The sequence below is a fragment of the Fusarium solani genome (assembly GCF_023522795.1).
Source record: "Fusarium solani strain SB1 chromosome Unknown bctg00000000, whole genome shotgun sequence".
Lineage (NCBI taxonomy): Eukaryota > Fungi > Ascomycota > Sordariomycetes > Hypocreales > Nectriaceae > Fusarium > Fusarium solani.
Window position 1 is genome coordinate 6398712 of NW_027072157.1, and position 17027 is coordinate 6415738.

The 17027-nt window shown below is 43.1% G+C and overlaps 4 protein-coding genes across 4 annotated transcripts; 2 read left to right on the forward strand and 2 right to left on the reverse strand.

Moving 5' to 3' along the window:
- Positions 1-446: 446 nt before the first annotated feature.
- MRS44_002041 (uncharacterized protein) lies at positions 447-4187 on the reverse strand (the record flags this gene model as incomplete). The annotated part of the gene is made up of 4 exons (XM_065623932.1): positions 447-1671; positions 1802-2216; positions 2653-2955; positions 3026-4187. 4 exons carry the CDS (start codon positions 4185-4187, stop codon positions 447-449), a joined length of 3105 nt encoding a protein of 1034 aa, XP_065480341.1.
- Positions 4188-4631: 444 nt separating this feature from the next.
- Positions 4632-5852, forward strand: MRS44_002042 (uncharacterized protein; the record flags this gene model as incomplete). The annotated part of the gene is made up of 1 exon (XM_046274419.2): positions 4632-5852. The coding sequence occupies one exon, from the start codon at positions 4632-4634 to the stop codon at positions 5850-5852; it is 1221 nt and encodes a 406-aa protein (XP_046123395.2).
- A 1122-nt stretch (positions 5853-6974) lies between these two features.
- Positions 6975-10946, reverse strand: MRS44_002043 (uncharacterized protein; the record flags this gene model as incomplete). Its single annotated transcript, XM_065623933.1, has 11 exons — positions 6975-7104; positions 7177-7402; positions 7466-7550; positions 7603-7895; positions 7987-8680; positions 8729-8780; positions 8931-9013; positions 9061-9642; positions 9718-10139; positions 10205-10773; positions 10831-10946. The coding sequence occupies 11 exons, from the start codon at positions 10944-10946 to the stop codon at positions 6975-6977; spliced, it is 3252 nt and encodes a 1083-aa protein (XP_065480342.1).
- A 168-nt stretch (positions 10947-11114) lies between these two features.
- On the forward strand, positions 11115-12722 carry MRS44_002044 (uncharacterized protein; the record flags this gene model as incomplete). Its single annotated transcript, XM_046283277.2, has 1 exon — positions 11115-12722. The coding sequence occupies one exon, from the start codon at positions 11115-11117 to the stop codon at positions 12720-12722; it is 1608 nt and encodes a 535-aa protein (XP_046123397.1).
- Between the last annotated feature and the right edge of the window lie 4305 nt (positions 12723-17027).

The following is a 17027-nucleotide window of genomic DNA, read 5'->3' on the forward strand; positions in this document are numbered from 1 at the left end:
AGTTACCTAAATCAGAGCATACGTTTTCCCGTTGGCCTAAAAGGTATTCTCGCGCCGTAGGCCCGTTAGCCCCTCTTGGGACAACTGTCTTGCATGTGCTCTTGAACGAACCCCTGCATGGCCAGCATAACAATCAAGCTCACACGAATGGGTTATCAGGTAGGGGCCATGTGCAGCAATACTGGCCGCAATAGACGAACGAATATCTCTACCCTAGATCATGCAGCTGATGGCCTTGAAACCTTACACGTCTCCACTATATAAAAAATAACATATTACAGCAAATAACTAAACTCTTCACTCCAATTGCGACTGGCCGTGTCAGAGTAACCCACCGCCACATAGTCCCAATATCCCACATAGATAACTATTAGAACCTGGGCTTCAGTCAAGGTTGTATGCCGCCTGTAACTACTCCCATCTTATTCTGGATCCAGCTACCTTTCTTAATGTCGACGATACTGAACCTCGTCTGGGTTGCTTTGTGCCCAAAACCTCATGCGACTCGTAAAAGCATCCATCCCTGATATCCAGACAGTATAGAAGAATTCGCCCACCACTGCAAACGGCCTTGTAAATCTATTGCTTAACAAAACCGCCTTAATTCGTTCCACAAACGACAAACTGCCCCATTTGTTGCCCAATGCTGCGGCACGGTGCTTGCCACCTGCACTGGTCAGCATCCGACGCAAATCAGCCGTCTTTGCGTTGTAACGCTCAACAGCTTCAGCTCCCCTATTGACTACCGGGCTGGGCGCCCTGTCTCGGTCTTCAACTAAGTCCAGAGGAGTCTTCCAGACGGGGCTCCAGAAGAGGTTCGTCATGATGTTCACATCTGCACCGACTCGCTTCATGGCCCGCAGAATCAGGCCCGTGGCCACCACATCACGCGAGAGACAGGCGAAATGCAGCGCAGTGTAGCCCCGGATCTCACGGGCTTCGAGCTCTTCCCTGGATTGCCACTTGGCCAGCAGCTCCTTGAACACGTCGCCAGGTCCTGCCAGTTCAAACTCGTCGAAGTAGTTGTACCGGAACCTGCCGACGACTGGCGCGTGGAGGGCTGTAAACTGCTTCCGCGGCGATACGTTGAAGGAGATGTTGGGTAGGCTGAGGAGGAACCTTACGGCGGTGATGTCGTGTTCCGCAGCTAGTACCTGGAAGAGGGTTGTGCTCGTGCCGTGGAGGAGCTGGTTCGGGTCAGCGCCGAACTCTAGGAGCAACCTGGCACAGCTGAAATCGTGATTTCGGACGGCGGCCGAGAAAGGCGAGTCCCAGTAGCTCTCCATAGCTGCGAGCTTGGGTTCCCTTGAGAGAAGCAGTCTGGACACGTCCTGGTCAGGGAGGAAACTGGCGGCGCAGAACAGTATGGCAGTTTGGCCGCTCGAGCTCTCCGCGAGAATATCTGCGCCTGCATCAAGCAGGGCCTTGGAAATGACAAGGTTGCTCTGCAAAGCCGCAACGTGAAGCGGCTTCTTGCCCCATCCGCCAATAAACGACTTCCCCAGAGTGGAATGACAACCGGGGAGAGACAGTATGTGCAATACAAATTCCGTATCCCCAGATAAGCAAGCAGCGAGAAGGGCACTCTTCCCCGTAAAGCTGACCCGATCCAAGGTCTGTCCAGATTTGGACAGGAGAAGCTCAAACGTTTGGCCGAGAGCGTCCGCTTGCCTTGGACCATGAATGCACATTCGGGAGAATCGACTGATGGGCTCGCATGCGTATCCAAGGAGGGAATAGGAGAGGTAGTTGATGGCACCTAACCCGTCGTCTTGATCTACGTTCAGAGCGTCCCGTATACCTCGTGGTTGACCTGTCTGACAGGCCTCCCCTGGAAGTTTTATTGCCCCATGGTCTAGAAGAAGTTGGGATCATCTTGTCATCGTGAGCTTGGCACGCCCTGTGGATAGGCAGGAATGCCATGCCGTGGGCGTCCGGGACTTCGTAATTTCGAGATACTCCGGCTTCTTGGAGGGTATCCTCATCGTACCCAACTAATCCCGGGGAGAAGCAGTCGGCACCACCATTGAGAAGGAACTCGACGACAGTGTTTCGTCGAAGAGCCACAGCCCGTTGAAGAGGAGTGCCGGGCACAACCGTCAGACCTGTGACGGCGATGGTTGGAGTCTGCTTCCTGGCCAAGGCGTAGCAGACCAGCGACTTGGGGGTGACAAGGAGAGCCCCAATCACCTCGACGACTTCATCAGGAAACGACACTAGCCAGTGCAGCGCTGTCTCTCCCGTGAAGCTAACATGGTCCACCTCGGCACCGCGTAAGACGAGTTCTCCCACGCAGATGGCGTTCCCGTGTCGGGCGGCGCAGATTAGGGAGTTTCCCCGACGATGTTGATGGCTTCAAGAAGCTCGGGGAATTCATCCAGAAACCGAGACAGATGCTCGGATAGTCCACAGGTTGCAGCCCAGTGCACGATCGAGTCTTTGCTCCCAGTCAGGTCAGATATCAGGTTGCTGTTCTCGGTCAAGAATTGCACCACTTGATCAGGCGTATCTGAAGCATGGACTGGATATGCATCGGGATCGGGTAAGGCTACAGGCTCCCAAAGTCAGAGAGCGTGCTGTCCTGTCTGGTGACCTGCGCCTGGACGAAGCCCGCAACCTGGTGTCCAAGAGATACAGCCCTGCAGAGCCAACACAGGCCCTTTTCTTCGGATTGGCTGGTTCCAATGCCGTTTATATGGCACTGTGAGAGAAGAAAACAGGCCTCAGCCGCTCTCCGGTCATCGCGCTTCTCTGAGATTCTCTCGAGACTGGAGACAACCTGGGTGAGGAGAACGGTAGGAGACTGGGAGAACTGCTTCAGATCAAGTAGCGCCTTCGTTTTTGGGTTAGTATGAATAGCCAGTGCCCTCCAATATTGGAATTTGGGTCCTGGAACTTGCCTGGTCAGGATGCGGGTGCAGAGCAGCGGTCGATGAGCTCCAGTCAAACTCGGAACTGGCATCACAACGAGTTAGCGTATGTTTGAAGCATTGAAACCGCAGTATGCATCACGAGGAAGGCTTACCTCCGGACAAGGCCAAGATCTTGTCAATGCTGCGCTGCGTGGGTACAGGACAGAGGGTGTTGTCAAGGATGCAGTTGAAGTAGGTGAAGTATGCGTCGTCTGATTCACCCACAGTAGTCCTAACCGAAGCCTTGACCTTGTCGACAAAACCCACCTTTTCCTTAGCGTCCTGAATATAAGCCAACCAGGCCGATCTCGACGCGGCCATCGGCGGGCATTCAAAGGGTTCTTGGCAAAAGACGTCTTCATCATGTACACCATCGAGCAGCACTTGCCACACAAGCATCCCAAAGCAGAAGTAATCGGTATAGATCAAGGCCTCTCTCTCGAGCAAGTGTGTAGCCTCAGGAGGCGTAAACGGCTGGGTTCCGCCAACACGGATGCACGCTCCTGGCTCATGCTCGGCAAGGAACACGGAGAACCCAAAGTCGATCAGCTTTGCCTTGAAGGAGCCGTCATCTTGCTGAAAGACAAGCACGTTCTCACACTTGACGTCACCGTGGACGACGCCAACCTCGTGCAGGACCGCAAGTCCCTTGAGGACGTCGCGGTACAATGATGCCTTGGTCTTGAGATTTGCGGTGCGGCCGGATCGGACAAAGGAGGCGAGGGTGCCGCAATCTGCATATTCGAGAACGAGTACTGGTCGTAGAACGCCTTGATCGTACTCCCAGAGCAGATGCAGGAGGTCAATAACCTCCGAGGTGTCGCGCACCCGTCCATGTGTGAGCACCTGAACCTCTCTGACAAGAGCATCCATCTGCCGAGAAACAACGTTGTCGTCGCTCCTGCCTTGAACCGCAGTTCTGCCTGCCATGTAGCCATGTGCAATCTTGAGGATCACTGTGTCGCCCGGCACAAGCCTCCTGTTGTACGCGTGGATGCGCCGTCCAAGAATATGGCGCCTCACGGCAAAGGTCTGCTCGGAAGACAGGTTTGCACCGTCCAGAGCGTTGACCACCTCTGGACTTAGCCATGGGTTCTGGTCGAGCACAGCGCTGAGTGCTTCTAGAAACGTAACGAGGTCTTTTTTGTCTCCGGTCGTCCTCGGTGATGGCAGATGTGAGGGACCCTCGGAACCGGGTACAGGAGGTCCAACGTACACGGCTGAGCTAGAGAGAGGAGGGCGGACCCCATGAAGGGTTGGGGATAAAGTTTCCATTGTTTCGGTAGCTGGCCTGAACGACGTTCCAAGCGTAGAGGGTAGAGGCTGGAGAGCACAGGGGTATTTGAGAGCTTGGTGAACTCTAGGCAACTGACACCACGCTCTCGCCAGCCTAGCCGTTGACACGCCTCGTGGGCTGATATCTGTGACCTGCCAGGTTGAGCTGAAAGCCCAGTGCCCGCGCGTGATTCAGCTTCCCCTCATCGAGCAGCCACAGCAACGAAACCAACTAATCCAAGTTCCGACGGCAGACAAGGTTTGCAGTTTATTGGCCGCCTGATCTTAGCCAAAGCGAGCCCCTTGCTGTGGCTGCAGACGCTTGTCGGATGCCTTCAACTCGCATAAATAAAGTGCGCAAGAGGCCCCCCCGAGGCTGCAATTGGCATATTGTCGGATCCATCCTAACCTCTTTACAGCGGACGCATCAGCTCCATCAACACCATGGCAGACGCAGCAGGCCTAGTGTTCAGCATGCCTGGCTTGCTCTTCACCTGCGTACAATATTACCAAGCCTTCCTCGCCTACGCCAATGAACAGAAGGATAGACAGGACCTCTGTATACGGTTTGAGATCGAACAAAAGGTCTTCTCCAATTGGAAGGCCAAAGCCATGCCAGACGGCAGGACGGTCCTCACCAGCGACCCTGCCATGGACAAGTTGACCGTGTCCTGCCTGGGTCAGATCAAGGCTGCTTTTGAAGAGTGTGCTGCCATTTCAGACGTCCACGCCGGTGCCAACTCAAGCCAGCCCGTCGCCTTGGAGTCGCTCGTCTCGCGCCTCAAGAAGATCGGCTGGGCTTTGAACGGGGCCAAGACGGCAAATGAGCTCTGGAAGAAGCTGAACATTTACAACGATGCCTTGAACAGACTCTGGAACCTGAGCGATGGGTCCGTTCAGCGCCGGCTGCTTCCAGAGCTAGACAACTTCAACAACACCGAGGGGCTGCGGCTCATGGAGGTGGCGCTCAGAAGGGCAGACTTGGCCGAGTATCGGGAGTTGGCTGCGGCTGTTCGGCTTCGACGAGTCGCCCTCGAAGCCAGGGAAGCAGCAGACAAGTCCTTCCTGGATCTCGATGCCGACTTTTCGCTAATGCAGTTCGACGACAACATGGAGCTCGATGCAGGAAGCTTCGAGCCGCCCATATCGGCCGATACTTGGCAGCTGCCACGTACTGCCAAGGTGCACGGGCAAGATGTCCTCCTGGAGTGGAAGGTTTACGAGACGCAGAACCCAACAGCCCTCATCAAGCGGCAGTACGAAAGACTAGTTGGCAGGAGCATGCGCTCCCTTGCAAAGCTGCTATCGCAGGAACCCAAGCCGACCAGACTGAGAGCCCTCAACTGCATCGGCTTCTACGAACCACCAGCAGAGGGCCTCAGTTCTCCAGTGTGCTTTGCCTTTCGCCCTCCGCCCAACGCGTTTACCCAGCCCATCTCGCTGGCGAACCTGATAAGCAGGAAGAAGAGGAGCTTCAACCACAGTGGCGTCTCGGTAGACACTCGCCACTTCCTCGGTGACCGCTTCGCCCTGGCTCTCACGCTCACCAGGGCCATCTACCAGCTTCACTATCTTGGCTGGCTGCACAAGGGTATCCGAAGCCACAACATTCTCTTCTATCCGCCTAGCAATGCCGAACACAACTGGAGACCTGACCCAAGATAGCTTTTCCTTGTAGGCTACGAATTTGCTCGCCCAGCCTCGCAAGCTGGCCTGTCAATACCGATGGAGAACACGGCCGGGGTAGCGGTTTACCATCACCCCAGGTACATCGACAGCGGGACAGCTGGCTACGAGCCCCAGTTTGACCTGTACAGCCTCGGAATCGTGCTGATTGAGGTAGCACGGTGGCAAACAGCCGGGGAACTGGCGAGGTATGCCAATGTCGATACCTCGAAGCCGCAGGAGTGGAATCTCTACGTGGTCGACTATCTGTTGCCAGTGGTCGAGGAAAAGATGGGCCAAGTATGCGGAGATGTCGTTCGACGATGTATCAAAGGAACCGTTGGCGGCAGTAGCCCCACCTCCCAGACGGGATATAAGGAATACTTAAAGAGTCTTGATGCAGACGTGGTGGCAAGACTAGAGCTTTGTTTTGCGTGAGCGGAGCATATATTTTGTCTAATAAGATGCGCTAATGAAGAAAAGAAGTTATTATAAAGTAACTTATAGTTTTTATTTATAATTGTATTTATATTATATCTAAGAATTAATTATAAATTATTTTTATTATTTATTATACTTAACTCTTAATTTATTAATAATTATTTTATATAAATAAGTAATTTAATTTAAAAATTTAAATAATATATATCTTATATTAATTATTATATTTTTAAAATCTATATAACTTAAAGTTAGATATATCTCTTTTATAAAATCTTAATATTAAAAAACCCTTTTTTTTTTAAAAATTATTTACTAATTAAGAAATAAATTATTAGCTACCCTATAGTCTACTAGCGTAAAAAACTCTCTCATAGAAAAAACTATTAGTAGCTTAACCGATGGTTTTCAGAGGTGATAGGGTGACTCGGGTATTTAGAAGCAGACTGGCACTGGCTATTCAGCTTTGTACACTCATTACCTCCTATCTAGTGGCTTTCAATCTGGTTCGACTGTGCTATGAATGCGGCAGATTTGATCGCGGTGAGGTAGCAGATTCAGTTCGCTGATGCTCGCATGGTACGTGTCAGGGTCATATTGCTCACGGTATAGAAACGTAAAGAGATGTACATGGTTAACTAAATACAGCAGAAACCTATCAAGACTATCGCTAACCCTTTCCTATTTAACTGATGTTGCGGGCAAGTTCTTGCACGGCTTTTTAAGGTGAGAAGTGTTGGTCTTGGTGTTCCGAATCCTGTTCGCCCGCCACAGCGTCTCTATGGTGCTGAGCGCAGGCATTCCCTTTGAACTGTAAAGCGCAAGTCAACGTCAGTAACTAGCATTGTAGGGCGCATCGTGGGCTGGGCAGGCAAAGACTCACCGTCTGTTATCATGAAGCCAGTCCCAGCTCTTGCGGGTGCATGCAACAATGGAGTCGAGAGCCGCGCGGTTGTACTTGTCCCACTCGTCAACTAGAGCAACATCTGGATCATTCTGGCCCTTGGGATAGAACTTGTCAAACTCGTCTAGATGGACTCGCATGGCGTTGTAAGTATCGCACCACACGTCCCAAACATCGTCGTGGTTCATGTAGTTGAAAAGTAAACCTATACAGCGCGTATGGGTCAGTCGTCGAATCACTACATGGCCGATGATTAGCTATGTCTCACCAATCTCCTTGACGAGCTGTAATTGCTCATCCGAACTCATTTTCTGATATTTCCTGTCCTGGTACAGCTTTGTCTGGCCGAAGAGCTGCTGTCGTTAGGTCCTTTGGCCAGTATATCGGCTGAAGAGCATCACTTACATTCTGCTTCTTGTTGTTGAGTCGTCCGATCATAATTGTCAGTCGGTCCTTGTGGACTATGTTGCCAAGTTCCGTATGGAGCAACTGGGCGAGCGAAACAGCTTCGCCCCTGACCAACGGATCTTCCCACGGGTAGGCCGTGCCATCCGGCTTAAGAATCCAATCTTTCAACCACTCACAATCGACCTTGCCTGATGTTGTTCCAGGATCTGGGTCTCGCCTAGGGACCTTTCCCTCGACCAGCCATGTGGTGAAGAACTCACCAAGAAGTTGGCCTTCGTACACATGCTCAGCTGTAGCAGAAACATGCCAAGTTAGCCTCAGAGGTTTCAGAAATAGGTACCCAAAGAGCGTGTGTGAGAAGGGTGGTGCGACTAAACTTACTCTCATAAGGTGTCCGTCTGGTAATGCCATTACCAACATGAAGTACGTCGGCTGTGGCCAGTTTCCCAATTGACCAGTCTGCACAGTCTGCAGATGCATTGCCCCAGTACCGAAAAATGCTGTTCGTATTTCCTATTGTTGGCTCCATCCCATTGTTTGGTCGCGCTAGCTGGGAAAGCTGGATATCGGTATTCGACCGATGATTGAACCGAGTCCTTGCAAATGGACATGGGCTTGTAGGATAACCTGATAGTTGCTGGGGCTCGCGAATAAAGAGGGTTGGGCGTGGTTTCCTCATCGACCTCATCTTCTCACCCTGATCGTCGCCCGATTGGCATTCCTCGCACGGCTCGATGTCATCACGACGGCCCCATTTGCAATGCATGCAGACACAGCCGCAGCATTCTCTAGTTTCCTCCGTATCCAGACAGGTCCCACATTTGCCGTTTTCACAGTCGATATTACCCAGACGCTGATCAAGGTTTTGCTGGACAAACAGGTTGGCACCGTCCATGAGAGCATCATTAGGCCTGAGATGGATGACCCCAAAGCTGTCCTTGGGGTTGTCAATCCCTCGCTTGCTGAGCCCGTGTGAGAAGGCAGCGTTGTCCGAGTTGGCAAAGTTGTTGAGCGCTTCTGGGGCTTGTCTCTTGCCTCTGTCCGTGTCCCAGCAGAGCGGCTCACCGGGTTCGATCTGACAAGGTCAATACCGGCAGTTTGGTAACTAGCAAGCTCCGCTTACACTCTCAGTAAAGAAGACGGTCACTCCAGTATCCTTCCATCCCATATTCTTGCTATAGCGCACGTTAGTCATGGCTCGCCGAGGGGATGTCAGAGGGTGAACAAACTATCCGTCGGCGCTTTGGGAAAAGTAACTGCTGTTAAGAGTCAGCTGGTTCCGGGCATTTCCGCCAACCAAGCAGTCTGGGCATATCATTACGCACCTGACCGAGACCTCAGCGCAGGCATGGCCATCGGCCTCCTTGGCAATATCCCAAATCGTGCTTGTCAGACTGTGAACCATCATCTGGTCATGGCTTAGCAAGTCATATCAAAGGGGGAAGAGAACCTTACATTGGTTGACGAAGTCGAACGCTCACGTTGACCTTGGACCCTAGGCAGGATGACAAAGTTCAGTTGGACACCAAATGTGAGAGAGTGCCCGACCGTTATCGAGCTACCAGTGTCACCGCCACCACTGTAAAGTACATCATCCTCGTGGGGCTCCATCACCGCCTTTTTGCGATCCTTTCTCGCCACTTTGATATCATTATCATTCATCGTGTCTGGGAGGGTTGCTGAAAACCGTCCCAGATCTGTCGTAACGCGTGATGTAAGGCGGCCGTTGAAGGTAGCCGCATTGTCGGACCCGACTACAGGACCACCCACGCCCCCGTTAGAAGTAGCCAAGACATACTCGCGAGAGAGATAAGGGTTGATTTCCAAGCTCCCCCACCAGGATCCTGCCCGGACTGTGTGACCATCCATCCACTCGGTGGGAATTGTCTTGTGGACAGGGTTACCTTGCCCAGCTTGATCGATATCAAGCTGACCCATGCCTGCAATACCGAAAGTCAACTTCGTCTGGCCGAGGACCTTGATAAATCCGTTGGCTTGTTTGACGTCGACACTGCTGTCGCCCCTCCTGGCAGTTGCCTAGATCGGAATGCGGGTCAGCATACGTACATGTTGCCTTTGTCAGGGAGGCAAATGGGCGGAAAGGGGTCATACAATAATCGAGACGGCGTAAAACATGCTGGCTTCAACTTCACCTTCGACAAAGGCTGCTATGCCTTGGCCATAATCTTCGTCTCCAACAGGACAATCCTCAGCTGCCTGCCAGAAGACAGGTGCGCTCAAGTCCTTCTTGATTCCGAGCGAAGTTCCCGCGTCCCAGACGAACTTAGTGTCGTCTCGAAAGGTGGCCTTCCAGTCGGTGTTGAGGGCCGAAAAGTATCTGGTCTCGAGGTCCCGGGTCTCGACTCCAGGAGAGTCGACAAGGTGATCCCAGTACCCTTTGTCATTGGACACATCCATTCGGATGGCAACTTTGGCGTCATCTCTCGTTTCTAGTCGATCAAAGTCGAACGAAAACTCGAAAACCTGAGATGTTGGTCTGCTTCTCTTGGCCAAGTCCTCGGGGATGCTCTGGTCTTTTCACCACACCTGTTAGTCGCACTATGGCCTCACAAACAAACAGCGAGGGCAGAAAACCTACCTTTGGCGGGCTCAAGAGATATTGCTCGAGAAAATGATTTTGGGGCGCACTCGTCAGGCATCTCAACCAAAGTGCCCTCGACGCCACGCTCCCTTATCCTAAAGCAGCCCTCGACGTCTTCACTGGTGCAAACGACCCGAGCCGTTTGAGTCTCGTTGATGGGCTTTTCCAGAACGTTTTCGGGACAGTCGAGAAACACAAAGGGTTCTGGTCGTCCTTCTCTCTTCCTCAACTGAGTAAGACCGTGTGAGTCTCCAACGGCGAGGAGGAAGCCGAACCCCGAGCTCGTCGGGTCGACTGCGCCAGAATTTGACCCAGACCCAAAGGTGATGATCCCATATTCTGGGTCAGAGGTGTTTGCCGGGATGTACTCCTTGGGGAAGATTCTCTTGAGATCGACGAGATCAAAAGAGCTGTGGCTTGAGCGTCTTGGAGGAGTGCCACCAGTAACTGCGCCGAGCGCGGATAGCTTGCCATCATCCTGATCGATGGCCCAGACCATCAGTCCAGACAACCCCATCTTGTTGGCGTACTCGATCTTGGCCTTGAACGTGGATTCATCATCATACCTGAGCACGGGGTTAGCCCAGACACGGTCTTGAAAGGATTGAGACGGAGGGACCTACGAAATCCAGCTGTCTCCGTTGTAGACAAGGTATCGCACTCCACCAAGCCCCTGGCAATCAAATACGCATCCAGAAAACAAGACAGTTTGTTCCACACAAGCATGGGCGCTTAACATGACATGGCTTGCATGGCTGGACGGTACACAGTCTCTTACTGACTCCACACTGTGATCCTCCAACCCCTCCTCTTCCCTTTATTATCCCTCATCACGCCGCCATCAATCACTCAAGCAAGCATCTCCCACTCCTCTCCTACCATCACATACTTGCCATCATCATCCATCATGACGGAAGCCAGCAGCCCGGCCCCGGCTCTGGCTCCGGCTCCATTTCTCCGCCTGCCCAACGAGTTGGTTGGCTCCATCTGCCATCTGCTGCCAAACAGTACCATCAAAAATCTCCGCCTCACCTGCCGCTTTCTTGCCGACAAATCTCAGTTGCGTCTGCGCCGTGTCTTCATCTCCCCTAGTCTACACGACCTTGATGCTCTTCGCGGCATTGCGGACCACGATAAGTTTCGACACGGTGTAGAGGAGATCATCTGGGATGATGCCACTTTCAAATCCATCCAAAACCACGAAGAGGAGTATCCTTACGATTGGATCTCGAGCACAGAGGAGGAGGATGAAGAAGAAGATGACGATGAAGAACCGGTGCCCGGGTGGTTCGCCCGGCTTTGCAAATTCAACATTACCTGTCTCAAAGCACGCATGAACGGCGCCAAACGGCCCGACACTATTATAAGACAAGAAGAGCTAGACAATGCCATGTCTTTACGGGAATCATTCAAGCACTATCAGGTCCTCATGCAACAACAACAGGACATACTGCAGATACGTGCTGACGAGGATGCCTTCCGGTACGCCCTACAGCGTTTCCCTCGTCTAAAAAGGGTCACCGTCACACCAGCGGCCCACGGCTTTCTATTTGAGCCCCTATACGAGACACCCATGATTCGAAACTTGCCTTATGGTTTTCTCTACCCTATCCCACGAGGCTGGCCAGCCGCAGATAATAACCTCGATCGAGAGATCGCAGAGCCGTGGGATAGTGATGACGCCAGCGAGGTGGAAAAGGAGCAATGGCATGGGTTTCGCATTGTTATGCGCATCCTCGCAGAAGAGCAACACCACCACGTCTCGGAGTTAGTCTTTGACAACCATAGGATCACGACGGGCATTAACCACTTTGCTTTTCATCCACCAAGTAAAGAGTATCATAGCCTCTGCACCATCCTCAAGCGCCCTGGGTTCCGGCGTCTCGACCTTTCCCTACTTATGGGATACCTAACAGACGCGGAGTCTGAGGATTGGGACATATATCGCAACCAAGATTTATACAAGGCCCTCACCGGGGCACCCGATTTGGAACATATTAGCCTGCAAACCGACTACCAGGAGTATGGCTACCATCTAGGAGGCAGCATGGACGAGTTCGTTTCGCTATTCACTGTCTTCCCCGTCGACCATTGGACAAGGCTTAGGCATTTTGGGTTATCCCACGTGCAGGTGACCCAAGATGAACTTATCTCGTTTCTTGCAAAGCTTCCATCCACATTACGGTCAGTTGAACTCAGTTTTCTCTTCTTTCTTCAAGAGCAAGGCAATTACTCGGGCCTCTTGGGCGATATCCGTGATAAGCTTTATTGGAGGGACCGGCCTGTCAATGCGAGAGTCAAGATTTGCGTGCGCATCGTCTATAATCAACACCAAGTCGGGCGGTACGTCCGTCTTGACAAGGAGGTGCAAGACTATGTTTACGGATCTGGACCTGCACCCTTTTCGCCCAACGGCTACATCAGTGACGGTACAGGTGTGCAGGAAGATGAGTTTAATCCTCACTGGAAACGACCCTATTTGAAGGCTTCAGTATTGACGAGTCTTGGGTACTGACGAGTGATCTTGGCGAGTGGGGAGCGTTCGTTGCTAAGGCTAGTTATCTTCTATTAGTAGCTATTAAGTTGTAACTATAAGAAAAATCTAATTAAGGGGTTAGTAAATAGCTTATTAGCACTAAGTTAGGAGAAAAGGTTACTAAGCCGTTTTAGGCTATTAGGTAATTTCTTATATATAGAAAAGGGTTAAAGGCTAAGATATCTTTAATTATTATTATTACTATTATCTTAATTAATAAAAAAGAAATAACTTTTAAGCTCTTTCTATAACAAAGTAGGTATATAATATAATAACTTAGCAGAGGTAAAATAATAATCTATTATATAGTAAGACTAAAGCTTAAGGCTTTAATATAATTAGCCTCTAGCATAAGGGAGGTAATTCTCCTATAATATATAATAGTCATAGGATTAATTATATAAGGCTAGGCCGCTATATTATAATTATTCCCCCTTAGTGCCTATTATCCCTAAGAAGTGAGAAAATATAAACTTAATTATCTTAAGCTAATTAGGTACCTTAGTTTTATAATATCTTACCCTTAATTTATTAGCCTTTATTTAATAATAATAAGTAATATTAGCCTTTATATAAATAGCGTTAGTATTATTAATAATATTAATAGTTAAAATAATTTTTTTATTTATTTTAATTAAAAGACTTTATTTATTAGCTTTTATAAATTTTTTTTTATAATTATTTTTTCTTAATATATATATATAATTATAATAATACCCTTAAGGTTTTTTTTTAATTTTTTTTTATTTTTATTAATATTTTAATACCTCTTTTATAATAGTTTTTATATAGGTATAGTAATATATTATATATTAATATTAAGCGATTATTTATATTTTTTCTTATATAATATGTTATTTTATTAATAACTTATAATATACTTATTATTTTTATTTAACTAAGATTATATTTAAAAATAACTTTAAGAAATTAATTACCTCAAAGCTTATTAAATTTAACTTAATTTCTTATATATTTTTTAATATTATTTTCTTATATTATATATTTTATAATTAATATAATAAAACCTTATAATAACTATATCTAAGTTTTTTAATTATTATTTTATTATTTTATTACTGTATATTACTTAAAATAGAGATTAAAATATCTTAATTAATATCTTAGTAATTTTAATAATAAAGGCTTTATACCTAAAGCCTAAGGTCTTAATAGGCTTAAATTAATAAGGTATATTTATATAATTATTAATAGCTTTAATAATACGCTAAAACTAACTCTATTTATAATAAATAGCATATATCTTAATTAACTAAAGTAATTAAAATCTAACCCCTTTGCATAATAGCTCCCCTCTAATATTAATCTTTTAATTATCCTTATAATTCTTAATTACTTAAAGAAATTAAAATCTTAAAAGATTATATTTTTATTATTCTTATAAGAAGAGATTTAATTATAATTAATAATAATTATAACTAATTAATTAATTAATCTATAATTAGCTAATTACTTAATAATATATTAATAAGGTTATAATAGCTTTCTATAAAGACCTTTAATTAATAAATTAAAGTAATATAGCTAATACTTATTAATATACCTTTTTATATAACTAAGATAACCTTATTAAAGAGGTCTATAAGCTTTATAGAGGTATAAAAAATACCTATAATAAGTTATAAGAGATAATATTATATAAAGCTATTTAAAGTATTATAATAGGCATATAGCTTATTAAATAAAAGGTTTAAGTTAAACTCGCGATCTTTAGTTATAACCTTTTTTTTCTTTTATTTAGCCTTATTTTACTTAGTTATAATATAAATAATTAATTTAATTTTATTAAAATAAGGCTTTTTTTATTAAAGGCCTTTAAAAAAAAGCTAAAGAAATATAAATATTTTACTTAGAAAGAAATTAATTTCCTTAATAGCTTAAGAGATAATAATACTATATACCTATATAAGGTATAGCTTATAACTTTTATTATTAATATTAATATCTTTTATAATACTAAATAAAAAAATTAAAGAAGTCTTATAACTAGCTAGGATTTAGCTATATAGCTATAAGTATAATTATATTAAGAAATAAAAGTTATTAGCCTTATAGGTTTTAGAGAGATTAGTTTTTAAAGTTAATATTAGAGTTTATTAAACCTAAAAAGTATTAATGCTAAGGCTTAATACTAGACTTAGCGGTAAATAAAAGTCTATAAGTTTAATTAATTAAACCTATTTAATTAAATATATAATATATATATCTTAGCTTATATAAATATATAAATAATAGTAATTTTAATAATAATTTTAATAATAAAAGTTTTTTAATTATATTTTTATATATATTTAAAGTTAATTCTTTTTTATACTTTTAATAAATTTTTAATAAATATTTTTTAATTTTTTATAATATTTATTATTTCTTTTTTAATATAATATTTATTTATTTAAGGCTTATATTAAGTATAAACTTATTAATTTTAAATAAAAAGATAATAATTAAGGTAATATTCTTATTAATATACTTACTAAGAATAATAACTTTTTTTTTATTATATTACTTATATTTTATATATTACTTTTAAGGTAATTTATATTACTTATAAAAGCTAATATAATCTAATAAGCTCTAAGAAAGAAACTAAGGTTAAGCGCTTCTTAGGCGACTTAATCTTAACTTATTATCTTATTATTATATCTTTATTAATATTTCTTAAGAAGCTAATATAAAGTATTATGTTTTTTACCTTTATTATTAAAAAGTAATAATACTTACCCTTAGGCCTAGGCCTCTTAACCCTATATATAGCTGTTTCTTTACCTTAATATCCCTTTTCTTTTATTAATACTCTTATTAAAATACTCTTAAATATAAGGCCTAATACTTTAATATTTTTTTTATTTTAAGTTTAATAATAAATAATACTATATATAATTAATAGCCCTTAAGGCCTTTTATAATTTAATATTTAATATATTAAATTATATTAATAACTTAAATAATAAATAAATTATTAAAAAAATAAAAAACTTATTTATATAAGCTCTTAGATTACCTTAAGTCTTTACTTAGTTTTTATTAATAATTTCATAATAATTTATTATAACTTATAATAATATATAATTTAATTTATTAATTTAAATAATAATTTTATAACTTATTTTTATTAAGTTAGAGATTACTTTAATATTAAGGGTTTTTAATAATTTAAATATTATAATTTTTTTTTTTTTTATTTATTTTTTTTTTTTTTACTTTAATATAATTCTTAGGATTTTTAAGGTTTTTTATATTTTTTATTTTATTATATCTTAACCTTAATATTTTATTTTATTTATTTCTTTTAATATTTTTAAATAAACCTTAAGGTATTCTTTATATCTCTCTTATTAATTTATTAATTATATTTTAAGTATTATTTTTTTATTTAACTAAGAAATAAATATTATTATAAATAGCTCTCTTATTTATAACCTTTTTTATTTTTTCCTTAATATTATCTTTTTTTAGCTTAGATATTAATATTAATTTACTTATATTTCTTTTATATAAGTATTAAGGTTCTAAGAGGCTAATATAAAAGATAATATATATTTATTTATATTATTATAATAAAATAAAATAATAAGCTTACTTATTTACCTTCTTAAAGATATATAAAAAGCTAATATATTAAGGTATTAGCTTTTTTTTTCTTTTTTTAAACTTTAAGTTTTTTTTAAAAAGTATTATTAGCCCTCCTTTAAGAAACTTTATTTCTATTTATTTAGAGTTATAATATTTTATTTATATCTTTATAGCTTTTTTTTAATAACTCTTAAGTATTTCTTATAGCTCTTTTAGCTTTTAAATCTAAAGATATATCTTTAATATCTCTTTTTTTATAAACTTATTCTTATGATATATATAAAATTTAAGCTTATATCTTATTAATATTATTATAAGTAATACTCTTATTATTATATTTTTAATATTATTATAAATAAACTTAGCTAATATATATAATAAGTAAGTATTATAATTATATAAGTATTATAAAACTCTTAACCTTAGAGATAAAAATTAAAATAAAAATACTATAAATTATTTAATTAATTAAAATTATTTATTATATTTTTCCCTAGATATCTTAATTATTACTTAATAAGTCCTTATATTATACTTAGGCTTATTTTAAATATTATAGCACTAAATATTAAGTCTAATTAATTTTCTTTAATTATTATTTCTTAATACTTTAGCTATTACTTATATATTTATATCTATTTAATTAATTACTTATTTCTTTTCTTTTATTATTATTACCCCTTTTCTTTA